General features: G+C 44.6%; 1 protein-coding gene across 1 annotated transcript in view; it reads right to left on the bottom strand.

The window, feature by feature from the left end:
* Arhgap31 (Rho GTPase activating protein 31) overlaps window positions 1-13,899 on the bottom strand; it is a 110,601-nt gene that overhangs the window by 28,433 nt on the left and 68,269 nt on the right. Inside the window, exons 2-3 of the mRNA XM_057764275.1 lie at window positions 9,292-9,394; window positions 5,691-5,835 (exon numbers count right to left, since the gene is read on the bottom strand). Coding sequence (XP_057620258.1) covers window positions 5,691-5,835; window positions 9,292-9,394 — 248 coding nt within the window. The remainder of the gene's footprint in view (window positions 1-5,690; window positions 5,836-9,291; window positions 9,395-13,899) is intronic.

A 13,899-nucleotide genomic window follows, 5' to 3' on the forward strand; every position in this document is an offset into this window, starting at 1 on the left:
TTCGGGCTGGAAGAGACAAGGACTGCCCTTTTCTCCATGCCTCTGGAGGGAACAGGGAACCCGGAAGCCACCTCCAGGACACTGTTTTTAATTCTTGGCTCTCAGAGGTGTGACAGAATAGATTAGCGTCATGATTGGTTTTAATTGTCAACAATGAACACAATCTGAATTGCCTGGGACGAGGGCACGTCACCGAGGGGACTGTCTAGAGTGGATCGGTTTGTGGTTCATCTCTGTGGGAATTTCTTCTTCGCTCCCTCCCTCCCTTCTTTCCTTCGCCTCCCCCTCCCACAAACAAGGTCTTATTGTATATCACTGGACAGCCTAGAATTTATTCCGGAGACCTGACTGGCATCAACACAGAGATGCACCTGCCTCTTCCTCCCAAGTTCTGTGATTAATGGCGTGTGCTACCACCGCCTTGCCAGAAGGGTTTTCTTAATTGAGCGGGGAAGACCATTCTTGAATGTGGGAAGCACTGCGGGTGCATGTGACCGTCAAGGGACAATCTGTAGGGGTCAACTTTCTTCTGACGCCACATGAGTCCTAAGGATTGAACTCAGATGGTTAGGTGTGGTGGCAAGCACCTACGCTTGCCTCCCGAAAATCCCTAACGCTGCTTTTTTTATGTCTTATTTTATTATTTTTATGTGCGCAGGTATTTTGTCTGCATGTATGTCTTTGTCACTTGCATTCAGTGCCCTAGGAAGCCAGAAGAAGGCATCAGAGCCCCTAAAGTTAAAAGATTGAGCGGCCATGTGCGTGTTAGGAATCGAACTCAGGTCCTCAGGAGAGCAGACAGTGCTCTTAGCCTCTGAGCCACCTCTTCAACTTTAAACTGGTTTTGTCCAAGTCTTTTTTGTCATAGCAACAGGAAATAAAACTAGGACAGTCAGTTTGTGGTAATTCTGTTACAGGATAACTTGAAATAACTTGAAAGTTTCAGAAATTTTTTTTTTTTTTTTTTTTACTACTTAGAAGGGATCACTATCAACCTACTTACCCAAGAAGCAGAAGAGAAGCCCCGCCACCCCACATCCTCCAGCCCCAATATGAGCACTGTCTTGCCTTCCTATGCACCCTCACAAACTGCTTTCTTTCTATTTAATTTTGTACCGTGGTCAGTAAACAGTCTTCAGAGCAGTCTTCCTGCCTACACAGTTTTGAAACGATGGATTTGCCATTCATTTGTCTTCGATGGTAGCGATGTAGCTATTCTCCAAAATTGGGATGCAATGTATAATACCACAGTGAATATAGTTGTATATCAATTATTCGAGTTAACTTCTAATTTTATCCTCAAATTGGGTCCTAGAGTTACTGGATTAAAGAGCACAACATGTTTATAACCTTGATCATAATTTCAAATAACTCCCTGGGGTGCCCACCTTATTTACATTTCCAGGAGAAGATTATAAAAAGTGGGTTTTCTCACAGACTTGCCAGCATGAAATGTAATGTTGAAATTTCTTTTTAAGAGTGTGATCATCAATTAGAGCACATGCTGGTTTTGCGGAGAACTCAGGCTTGTTTCCCAACATTCACAGAAATCACACAAAGCTCACAGCCACCTGCAACTCCAGTTCCGGGGCTCCAGCGCCCTCTTGGGCACCCACATGTGTATGATGCACAGAAACTCATGGGCAGCAGTGGTGGTGCGTGCCTTTAATTCCAGGACTCAGAGGCAGAGGCAGGCAGATCTCTTTGAGTTTGAGGCCAGCCTGGTCTACACAGAGAGTTCCAGGACAGCCAGGACTGTTACACACACAAAAAATTAACATGCAAATATATTTTTCTAGTAGTTTTTACATAATTATGTTTTTCTGAATCATCTGTTGAAATTTTTTACTCATTTATTAAGTGAGATGCTGTGTATTTTTCTTTTTATTGTAGCAGTTCTCTACAATTAAGGAATATTACTTTTTGTCATTTATTAAGAATTATTAGATATTTATGAATATGAGTGCTCTATTTCCATATATACCAGCATGACAGCAGAGGGTATCATGTGAGCCACCATGTGGTTGCTGAGAATTGAACTCAGGACCTCTGACGGAACAGGCAGTGCTCTTAACCACTGAGCCATCTCTCCAGCCCGAATGGAGTATTTTTAACAGATGGTCTCACATAGCCCTGACTGGCCTCCCACTTGGCATACAGCTGCAGCTGACGCTGAATTCTCAACCCTTTTCCTTCATATCCCAGTGCTGAGGTTACAGGGGCGCACCACCATGCATGCCCTGCTGAAGACTGTATACAGTATGTCGAGTCCCCTGAAACTGGGGTTACAGATGCCTTTTAACCACCACCAGCATGTGGGTCCCCTGGGAGAGCAGCCGGTTCTCTGAACTACTAAGTCATTTCTCTAGCCCAAGGGAAGAAAATCATTGTGTGTGCGTGTGCGTGTGTGTGTGTGTGTGTGTGTGTGTGTATGCCATTTCTCTGGCAACCTAAAATAGTTTTTATAATTAATATTTGCATTTTAATGTTATCGACGTATTTTTTAGCATAGGAAAAGATAACGCATATGTGGTTCAGCTTGTCAAATTTGGCTTTTGTTATCTTTCCCTTTGCTTTTGTTGTGCGGACATTCTTCAGCACTCTGAGACCAGCAAATGGTAAGAAGGCAGGCGTTTTCCCCGGTAGTTAGTCGGCTCTCAGCATGGATTGTGAACTTCGTCCTTCACTGGGTCTCCTGCTATGCTACTTAGTAGCTGAGACTTTCCAGATCCCACACTGTATCTGAAAGGTGTGGGAGTCAAGCAGAACTTGAGTCTTCATCACCACCTATGAGCAGTACTCGTCTGTGAGTGAGCGACAGTAAGACCAGCTTCGTAAGGAACTGGGAGAGATCCTAACCGAGTAACCATGCAGTTACGCGGCAGTTGTTACCATTATTAAACATTACTCTCCCATTAATATCTTAAATCCTTGTATTAATCCAGTGAGGTAGTATTTGGCTTCAGCCATGCAAGTAAGTTGAACAAATTGTGACAGTGTAATAACACTGTAATTTTCACATTTCCAAAGGGGTGCTCATAACGTCACCCCCTTCATTACTACAGTCAAAGAAATCCACCAAAAATAAATTTGCAACATCATTAATATCAGTAGGTCCTACCTCTGAAGAGATTAGTAACCAAAACAACACATTCCCCTTTGACTTTTTAGTGTCCATAAACTGTTTAAATTCAAGTCATTTCCTTCGATCAGATGAAAAGCTGACCAAATGCTGCCTTCCGGCTTTTTGGGTTTTATTTTCTTATTTTTTTTCTATTCTCCCAGTCCCTGTGAAAGGACCAAAAGATGAATACTGTCAGGGAAGGAGTGGGGACAGAGGAGTTGACCCAAGGCTGTTGACAAAATAGGAAGAAATGGCTTCTGAAGTTTCTTATCAAGAACTCCCCTAGCTTTACATCAGCAGCTACAGTTTGGTGGAGTCACCAACATTTATAAGTTTTTGTGTGCTTTGAGCTATTGTTATTTCACTAACAATCATGTATTCTGTGGAGAGGTTAAGGAAATCAGTATATAAAAGAGAAAATACTACATACCATTAAGATAAATACCACCCTTGAATTTCCTTCCTTTTAAAAAATTACTTTTTCTTACAATATTACTTGTGGTGTGTGTGTGTGTGTGTGTGTGTGTGTGCATGTGTGTGTGTGCATGTGTGCCACGGCACGTGTGTGCACATCACAGGACAAATTGTGGGCATCTGCTCTTTCCCTCTACTGTGTTGGTCTCAGAGACTGACCTTGAGCGTGGGTCATTAGGGTGGGCAGCTGAACCACTTTACCATTGTAAGCCTGCTTTTCTTTTGAGATTTATTTATTTGTATGTAATTGTGCCTTCGTGAGTTGATGTGCACCACATGTATGCCGGATACCCAAGGAGGCCAGAGGGAAATGGAATTACAGGTGAATTTTAATGACTGAACCATCTCTTCGATCTTCCCAAGTCTTTCTTAATATATATTTATGTTTTTTCCAACTTTTCAATTATTACTGTAACCTTGTTCCTGTATCAGTGAAAACACTTAAATCTATTGGGAGGTTCCAAGCCCAATTCTTAAGAATAATTTTTCTTGCTAGGCAGTGGTGGCGCACGCCTTTAATCTTCTCACGTGAGAGACAGAAGCAGGTGAATTTGTGAGTTCGAGGCCAGCCTGGTCTACGAAGTGAGTTCTAGGACAGCTAGGGCTACACAGAGAAATCTGTCTTGAAAAAAAGAAAAAACTACCCCTCCAAAAAAGAATAATTATCCATTTATTTGTGCATGACTTTGAATGAAGGAACTTTTCACGTGGTCCCATGTTTATTACGGGATATTGAGAAACATCCTGTCACACCACTAGAGCCCAGATCTGGTTCCTTCCTATCTCCGACGCTAATTCGAGCAGTCCCCTGACTCCTGCCCTCCCGCACTCCACTGTCCTTGTGGGGACGAGTAAGTGCTCAGTGTACCTTCCTCAGTAACCCTCTGACTTGTTCTAATTTCTTTCCTCTCCAGACTTAGTTCTGTGGTCAATTATCTTAGCAAGTCCCATCCCTCTCCCCTTTTGCTTTTCCATTAAACCACCTATTCTATAATCTAGCTATGTAGGCAGACGTGTTACGCCCTATTTTAGTCTTTTTATTTGTTAAAAAATTTTAATTGACATGCTTGGTATTAGCTTTCACTATAACACTGTCAGAACAAAATCCGTTCTTGTCGAGTCTGCCCTCCATTTTGGCCTCTGTCTGAGTTCCTCTTGTCCCCTTCCACCCACCAAAGTCTCTTTTTACATTCATGTTACATGTGTCCTGTGGCCCTCCTCCATTTTCTGTGCACCCTTTCCCCCTTTCTGGGTCTACACTCTAGTGTCCTAGCGTGTACCCACACTTACACACCCACTGGTATACACACACACACTGGTGTATACACACACACACACACACACACACATACACACAACCATCACGAGCTCGCATCAGAATGTGAGAGAAAACATCCAGGCTTTGTCTCCCTGCACCTGGTTACCTGACTTTACTGTTTGCTTTATGCATGTGTCTGGGGCTATTATTCTCTTTTCTGCTCACCCATGGGTGCCTCACTTGGTGGCCATGCTGCTTGAGTGTAGCTCTTCTGCTTTTGGGTGTAGCTATCAGCAGCCTACTGGCCTGGCCCATCCTCTCTCCCCCTGGTTCAGGTGCTTTTCTGTTTCCCTTCTCTACTTATCTTTCTGACCTATCTTTTGATGTTTGGGGGTCTCTCTTTTCTACCTACTGGTCTTTGTCCTCAATCTCCCAACAAAACCAGAAGGAACGCTCTTTTGAAAATGAACCCTTTTGGCACATAGCAAGCGCTGGGGGGCCCTCAGATTCCTGCCCTGCCTCTGTTGTGTGACCTTGGGCCAGCCACTTTACTTCTTTGGTTCTCAGTTTCCTCCCGGTACAATGAGGCACATTCAGTTGAATAAACAAAGAAATAATTTAAGTCAGCTCTTAAAACAAACAGCACCATTCTGAAAACTCAAGGAAGAAAGAGTTCGCAAACTGCCCTCCTCCCCTTGCCATCTTACTTCCACCACGATGCTAAGATAATGCCAACCAGCTGGTGAGTTTTATTATTGTTATTTCAGTGTTGAAACTGCCCTTGGCCGTCCATGCATCCCACCCGCTAACCACAATGAAAATCCAAACACTCACCGTGAATTTCTCATAGAGCTCGTAGGTCAGGAGGGGGTTGGGCAGCTCCCTGAAGTACAGCTTGCACAGGGAGCCCACACAGTGGATGTCTTGGAGGTACACTTCCCTTGTCAGATCTGGACATTGATCTGAGCCGAACTCTTGCCTGAAACAACACAGACGGAGACATAACAATCTCAGGGAACAGGCGCTCGATGTCAGCAGCTGCTCGGAGGCACGGGGTAAAAAGAGCCTACACGGCTGATCTGCCTGTACTCTTGACCTCCCTTCTACTCCAGGCACCAGGAGATTGGAGAGACACCACTTTCAGAGGCTGAAGCTTGCATGGAAGTAAGCTGTGACCTGAAGTCAGAAAACTCATTTGAGAACAGACGTACCCACGGTACTGTATCCGTGCCTTGGTCACAGGCACTGGGAGGGTATGAAAAGTTTGCCAGAAGAGCCTACTGAGATTTCAGCTTCCCCTAAACCTTACTCAAAATCAAACTCTTTTTTTTTTTTTAAACCAGTGATACCCAAAACCAGAAAGTGGGGTGAGGTGGGGAGGGCCAAGGTGGGGAGGGTGTCATGTCTTATCACAGACCTCCACAGGCATGTCACAAATTTCTTCATCTGGATACTAAAACTCAAGGCTTAAGGACCTAAATCAACCACCTCTCGGATGCTCAGTGGAACTTTCTAGGTTGCCTAGTGGTGACTCCGGCATGTCACACAAGTGTGGGACTATCCTAAGCAGTTCACAGTGGGATTGCAGGAACACCAAGGTCATCTGGCTCCGGCTTAAGCTTCCGTGCTAACTCTTTTCTTTTCTTTTTTCTCTTCTCTTCTCTTCTCTTCTCTTCTCTTCTCTTCTCTTCTCTTCTCTTCTCTTCTCTTCTCTTCCTCCATGTGTTTTTGAAGCAGGAACTCACTGTGTAGGCCAGGTTGGTCTTGAACTCACCTCACTCCTTCTTCATCCTCCTGAGTTTTGGGGTTACCGGCCTGTGCCACCAGCTCTGTTTAGGCTTGGCATCAAGGTTACGTGAATGCACTGCCTCAAACAATACATACTTGTAAACTAAAAATATGGTTTTTAAATGACAAGTTTTAGGGTTTTTTTCTACATTTAAGAGATCTATATTTCAGTTGATAATAGTTCCAAAGCATAAAAGCAGCGGTACTGTTGATTATGTGTGACAAAGAAACAGTAAACTGTGTATTTGAATTCTCAAAAATAGATAAGGAATTCTTTCTTATGAATATATATACATATATAATATATATAAAATTTTTTTCTCATGAATATGTATGAACATAAAGGAAATTCAGCATATAGAGTCCATTGTTTCAGGCATCATAGGAGACGTCAAGACTTAAGTGCTTGAAATAGGACACATCAGTTTTCTCCCAGTTAGGTAAGAATTTGTGTGAGGCTTTCCTGATGATTCTGCTTCTGAAATCGTGGGTATTTGGGAGCCGACACTCTGTGACCCATGTCCAGGGAGGCCACTCTCCCTGACTGTTGGCAGAGAGCCTCATTTCATGGTGACTGTCACCAGGACATCCAGTGTGTAATTACGAAGTCTTCACATACAGCTGCTTGAATGTCTTATAAGATGTTCACTGGCCTCTTTTTAAGTGGTTGGTCCAAATTCTGGACTTGATTAGGGAGTCCATCATCATCCTACCTGCCGCTATTCTATGAGTAACACTTGAACACAGGGCAAGACAATGGGACGACCGTCAGCATTTATTGAGCAGACAAGCTTTAGTTTTAATATAGAAATTAGGCTTCTAAGCGTGTTCCTTGGCCAGCAAATGAGTGGTAAATTCTGAGAGTCCACATTTCCACAGCAGCCGTTGCTCACCCTACTCCGATTCTGTCTCCTCAAAGAAGTGTGGGGAAATCTCCAACACCGGAAGAACCTCAGAGTGACCCATGAGCCTTGAAAAGAACTGTCCTGTGAATCTGTGGACACATGTGCTTGTGTTTTTCTGAGAGAAGGGAAGACTCTAAAATATGTTCACTTACTTTGTCCAAATTTTCCCTGGTCAAGGCTAAGGCAATTTTTCAATTAAAAAAAAAGACTTCCCTCTACCTAGGTGTCTTTCTGGGATGGCAGCCACTTCAGACCAAGAGTCAATCCTTTGGGAATCCTACTGGGTGTAGAGGCTGGGAGTGAAGCTCAGTGGGAGCCTTTGACTTGCAGACTCAAGGCCCCTGCTGATCCTCAGCAAGAAAGAAAAATTGCTGTCGATAAAATTTTAATCAAGGCACCCTCTTGCCATGTGTGGTGACACACACCTTTAGTCCTAGCTCTTGTGAGAGAGAGGCAGGTGAGTCCCTGTGAGTTTAAGGCCGGCCTAAGTCTACAAAGTGATATCCTGTCTCTTAACAAAACAAGACAAAATCCTAACAACAACAATAACAAAAAGCAAACTTGGAAATTAAATTGCATGGCACAGATCCGTGAAAGCACAGCAGGGCTGGGGTACGGCACAGCAGTAGAGCACGTGGCTAGCACGCTCATAGGTTTCAATCCAGCAGCACAAAATTTAAAAAATCTATACTTGTAATAAACCAATTATTTTCTTAGCATCCATAAAAGTGTTTTATTCTTTCTATAATTTAATTACAAGTGATATTGGAGATGAAAGACCAAAGAAAAGGGGGAAGACAAAACCTGAATTATATAATATATAATCTGCATAATGTATCAAAATTTGCATATTGACTTTGCAATAGGAGTGCTCTACAGAAGCAGGAGGATTGCCCTGAGTTCCAGTCTGGGCTGCAGACTAAGTTCCTGTCTCAAAAAAATTTTAAAATATAAATTCTTATTATTTTAAAATTAATATTTATGTTAAACAAACATACAATAAATATATTTTAAAAACCACTAAATATTCTTTTGGTATTATAAATAATGAGCAAAATAATGTCTATTAAGTTAACCACAGAAAACATATATATATTTCAATATATTTCATATGTTCTATATATAGTCTATATATAATTTTTAACTTAAAGGTTCTTATGGATCATCCATTTAAAAAAATTACTTGTGTATGCGGGAGGTGGAGGGCACACTTGCCATTGGTTGTGTATGAAGATCAGAGGATGATTTCGTGGAGTCTCTTTTCTACTTATGTAGGATCACAGGACTTGCCCGGCAAGCATCTTTACTTGTGGGGCCATATCACTGGCCCCAAGTAACTTCAAAACGTCAGCATTGATTAAAGACATGTGCAATTACTTCTAATTTCACAACCACCTGAAATATCGAATGTATCTAAAGAAAATCTCCCCTAAGGGCCTTAGAGTTCTGAGTACGGTGTGAGGGGCCCCAATCTAACTGGGCTTTAGAGAGAACGGGTTTCCTAACTTGTCATTTAGATCACATGAGGCAAATCCAATCCACCAGAGAAGCACAAACCCTACCCAAGACAAAGAAAGAGGCGCTTTCATTGGAAAGAGTTTCACCAGGCTGGGAGCTGGTGAAATGCCAGGCCGTGCCTCACGGAGGCCATCTTTCCGTTTCCAGCGACTCCCAACAAGTGCCAGCAGGGACCCAACAAAGGCAGGCTCACTGCGGGAGTCTGGGCTCTCCTGTTGGCTTACCTTAGCCGCTGGATGTTTGAGGTGACGCCCGAGAGACGGTAGATTCCATCCACAATGCCGTGAGTCTCTATAAATTCGGCACAGCTCTTCAGTACATATGGAACTGCGGACGAGAAGAGAAGAACAGCCGATATTAGACGTAAATCTGTCCTGTAGAGATTTCGCCCTCACAATGCAGGTAAATTCAAAGAGAAACAGGTTGGGATTCAGGATAGTTACAAGTGGGGACAATTGCTCCTCAGAGGCTTAATAAGGCTTCAAATTCTCATGTGTTTGAGGCCCAGTGGGTGTGGTGGTGCACATCTGTAATCTGAACACTGGGGAGTCCAGGGTCATCTTCAGTTGCAGAATAAATTTGAGGATAGCCTGTTTCATACAAACACGCAAATAAATAAAACACCCCATCTTCATATGTCTTAATGTTTTTTTTTTCCATCCTGTGAGTAACTGATGCATCTCCTTTGAAAGGTGGGAACCCCAGTCCTTCTTCTAGTCGTTTATTTAAATGGGTCATCTATAAAAGGGTCTGCTATGTATAGCCTCTTGGACTTGCATCCTTCCCCAGGTTTAGAGCCCCCTAGTGGTAGGGAATGGCTGTGCGAGTTTTCTCCCTGGTTGACGTTGAAGGGCCACAGTCAAAGTGACGGAATGACACATGCCTTTGAGATGCACAGTAAGTTATTTCTACTTGAGCCCCTTGACCAGTCTGCCTGAGGTCTCCTTGTGAGAGTGTGGTGAATGGTGACTTGGTGTGGGATAGCCCAAGTCTCAGACTAAAGTGTTTTATGGTTGCTGGATACCTAAGGGTGACTGACATAGGTCCTTCACGAACTAAGGATTGGTTAGTGTTGTGCCACCACTCCCAACACACACCCAATCCCTTCTTGGATTGGACTAATGCCAATTCATTCTTGTTTATTGCACAAACTTCCTCCTAAATGCAAGTTCATACTGGACTGGATCTTTCTCATTTTGAGATAGGGCATGGATAGCTAGGCCAGGTTAGCCTTGAACTCACCAAGCTTCCCAAGTATTGGGCTTAGGCAACCACCACCACATCTGGCTTAGATCGAACCTTTGTCTTGGTACTAGTCGTTCAAATCCAACATCCTACCTAGACACAAGGTATTGGTTTCAATAGTCTCATTATTGCTACAGGTGCTGGAGGATCTAACCCAGCGCTGCTTGGATACAAGGCATGAACTCTGTCACTACGCCACAACCTCACCCGCTGAGTTCTCCATGACGTCTTTGAAGCATTTCCTTTCTCTTGCTGCTTTCAAATAATTGTAAGTTAGGCCCTTACTCAAGTCCATCATTCTTAAAAATACCCTGCCCATCCCTACAGACAAATGCATACCAGGGCCTCTCCCTTCAACAACACATCCTTATTCTGTCCATGGCTCATCATGCAAGACGGGAACTGGGGAGAAGCTTCCAGTTAACCCAGGTACAAAGAGGTCAGGGAGTGGATTTGGGGTTGGAAATATCAGAGGCCAGAGACCGAAGAGCTGGATCTACTTCCTGTGAGTGAGTCGAGGGCAGGGGTGGGGTGTGGGAGCAAGCCAGACTCCCAGATCCTTCTCCCATCTCTGAGCAGAAAAGGCACAGTTGGATCTGCTTTATTGCATAGGAAGTTTGCTAAGTCTGTGTGTCTTACCCTAAAGAGAGAAACACAAAGAATGCCATTGCTCTCACACACACACACACACACACACACACACACACACACACACAGAAAGGAGAGAGAGAGAGAGAGAGAGAGAGAGATTAAATTTCTGTCATATAAGCAAGCACTGACTCTTGCAACACCACTCAAAGCTCTTCTGTAACGTGTGACATGTGGCGTGTGGCTGAGAATTCAGACAGAGATGCCAAGCTGCCTTTGTGGCCTGGGATTAGAATACATAATGAAGTCATCAATGACATTACCCTCATGGTAGGACTGAAATTACCCATTTATCCCAGATCCTGGACATCAGACATACTCTGGAATGACAGCTGTTATTTCTGGTTTGTGGCTTATGTAGGACATGCATTTCTAGTTTGCGTTCTCTTGATGACAACAGAGCTTAGCTCCTCCCTTCCCAATGAACCGTCAAAATCCATCTCTACTCCCTGGAGTGACAGCCGGTCTTATTTGAGAGTAATTGTGCTTCTGTGTGGTCTCTGTGTCCTTAGGTGACTCTGTGGGGGGGGGCACAAATGCATTGCTTACTTTATTATTTATTTATTCTTTTATTTTTAAGTATGTAGTCCAGGCTGACCTCCAACTCCTGATCTTCTTGCCTTCGCCTCCTTCAGCAAATCCTACGAGCACGCACCACCCCAAATAGTGGTGTCGCGTATTTTAGAGATAGGGAAATACACAGGAAGCCCTTGTTCACAGCTCTCCGGGAGAGAGGGGGACTAGTGTAACTCCTCCCCGAAAGGGGGCACAGCCCTAGTCCCGAACTTAGCCGTCCTGGATTCCCATTTTGGACCAGGTGGGAAGGTGCAGGTCTCTCTTACTTCCAGCAGCGGGAAAGAAGTCTCTTCATCTCCCGACTTAGGCAGCCATGTGTGTCCCCTAGCCACCAGAGCTGAAAAGCCACTGGGCCAGCTTAGAATTGTGAAATGCAGATGTACATACAGACCACGGGGACCTTGTCAACCTCCATATTCCAGTTCAGTAAGAAGCTGGGGGAGGGAGTGTCAAGGAATTTACTTTTTGGACAAATTCTGAGGTGAGACTGTGCTGCCAATCGGCGGTGACACTCGAGGCAGTGAGGGCTTAAAGGGAGATGGTACTGGAGGATGGTGTTGCTGGGGCCACCAAGATGGAGAGATGGCTTAGCAAGCACTGTAACTTCCTCCTTTTCCAGAGGACCTGGGTTTGGTTCTCAGCACCCACGCTGAGTGGTTCACAACTACCTACAGTTACAACTCCAGTTCCAGGGGATCTGACACCTTCTTTTGGCTTCTGTGGGCATCCTCACAAAAATGGCATACACACACACACACACACACACCAAAACACTTCAACAAGAGTTTAGTCTCCAAGTTTCAGGATTCCTTGCTGCTTCCAGAGTCCAGCGACATCAAGGACAGTTTAGGATTCTCCTCAGTGTGGAATGCTGATAGAAGTGAGCCCAGTAACCGCAGACGGCTAGAAAGCCTCCCTTGTCAACATGGGGAGGAGTGACTGTGGAGGCCGGAGTCACAGAGCTTGGTCTGTGGGCTCTATCTGGGTCTCTCCCACACGGGTCCACACGGTTGCTGGCTAGGATAGGACGGTATCATCTCTGAGTTGTTTCACGGACACTTTTCTCCAACTCCCTTTTCTGGTTTGCTTTTGTTTTTCCTGGATCAGCAATCTTGATAGTTAACTTCTAATCGGCACAGAGGTTTTCCTCAGATGGCTTCTGACAGAACAGAAAGCCTGCCACCTGCCCTATTTACATAGCCCCATAGGGTCCCTTGTCTCTTTGCCTCTGAGCAGGTGCAGGAAAACACACTTTTGCCCTGATGAACCATGCGGTGGGTCTCTGCAACCCCTGACTCCTCCAAGTGTTTAGAGCAGAAAGGGCCACAGGAAAGTTTTCCATGTCCCCCCAGAAGTCGTGACTCTGTGAATAGCCTCGGTTTCCTGGTGGCTAGGGTATGGGGTAGATGGGAGCAGGCAGACTTCTCTTTGGTCCTGTGGGGGTGTGTGAATGAAGTCACATTCTTTCGGACCTTTGTTAGGGGCACAGGTGTGCTCCTTCCCTGTTCTTACTTCTTATTGGTCAGATGTCATCCTTCTCTGGGTTCTGTATTCCTGACCTTCATGTAAAGTGTGGCGAATTACACCTCAATAAAACACATACACACAGGAACAAAACTCAGATAGCAACAAGTGACAAGCCCAGGGTTATATCTCAAAGACATGAGGATGGGTGACAGAAGCCATTCCATTCAAGTTCACCTGGCATGATTCCACATATATAAACTCCAGGAAATAGGGACTAGAGAGATGTCATAGCAGTTAATAGCATTTGCCACTGTTGCAGAGGACCTGGGTTCAATTCCCACCGTCCTCATGGCAATTCACCTCCATCCATAACTCCAGTTCCAGAAGAGCCAACACTCTCTCCTGGCTTCTATGGGCACCAGGTATGCACATTGTACACACACACACACACACACACACACACACACACACACACACACAAATCACTCACACACATATAAATAAATAAATCTTTAAAAACAAAAACTGCAGGGAGTGCAAATGAGCTTGCAGAAGGAAAATGTAGGGGTGGAGCCTAGGCAGGCAGGACAGGCTAAGGGGCGGCTGGATTGTTTGAGACCTTAGGAAGATTCCCAGTGCCTCGGGTTAGTGAAGACTAAGGAAGCCTGAAAGGCAATGGAGCAGGAGGGAGACCAGTTGCGCAGGGAAGAAATCCTTTGACATCATTGTGAGTGGCAGGGGATGGCCGAGCAACTGAGGCCTCCTTGTGCCTTTTCCAAGTGATGCAGACAGGCTCAACATCCTCCACCTCTTGGTCCATCACCCAGAACTCCCTTAGAGTTTCCTCCCCAGAATCCCAGAGCCATAGTCACAGTGTCCCCATGACTCTGTCTCCA

The sequence above is a fragment of the Chionomys nivalis genome, chromosome 3, assembly GCF_950005125.1.
Source record: "Chionomys nivalis chromosome 3, mChiNiv1.1, whole genome shotgun sequence".
Classification (NCBI taxonomy): Eukaryota; Metazoa; Chordata; class Mammalia; order Rodentia; family Cricetidae; genus Chionomys; species Chionomys nivalis.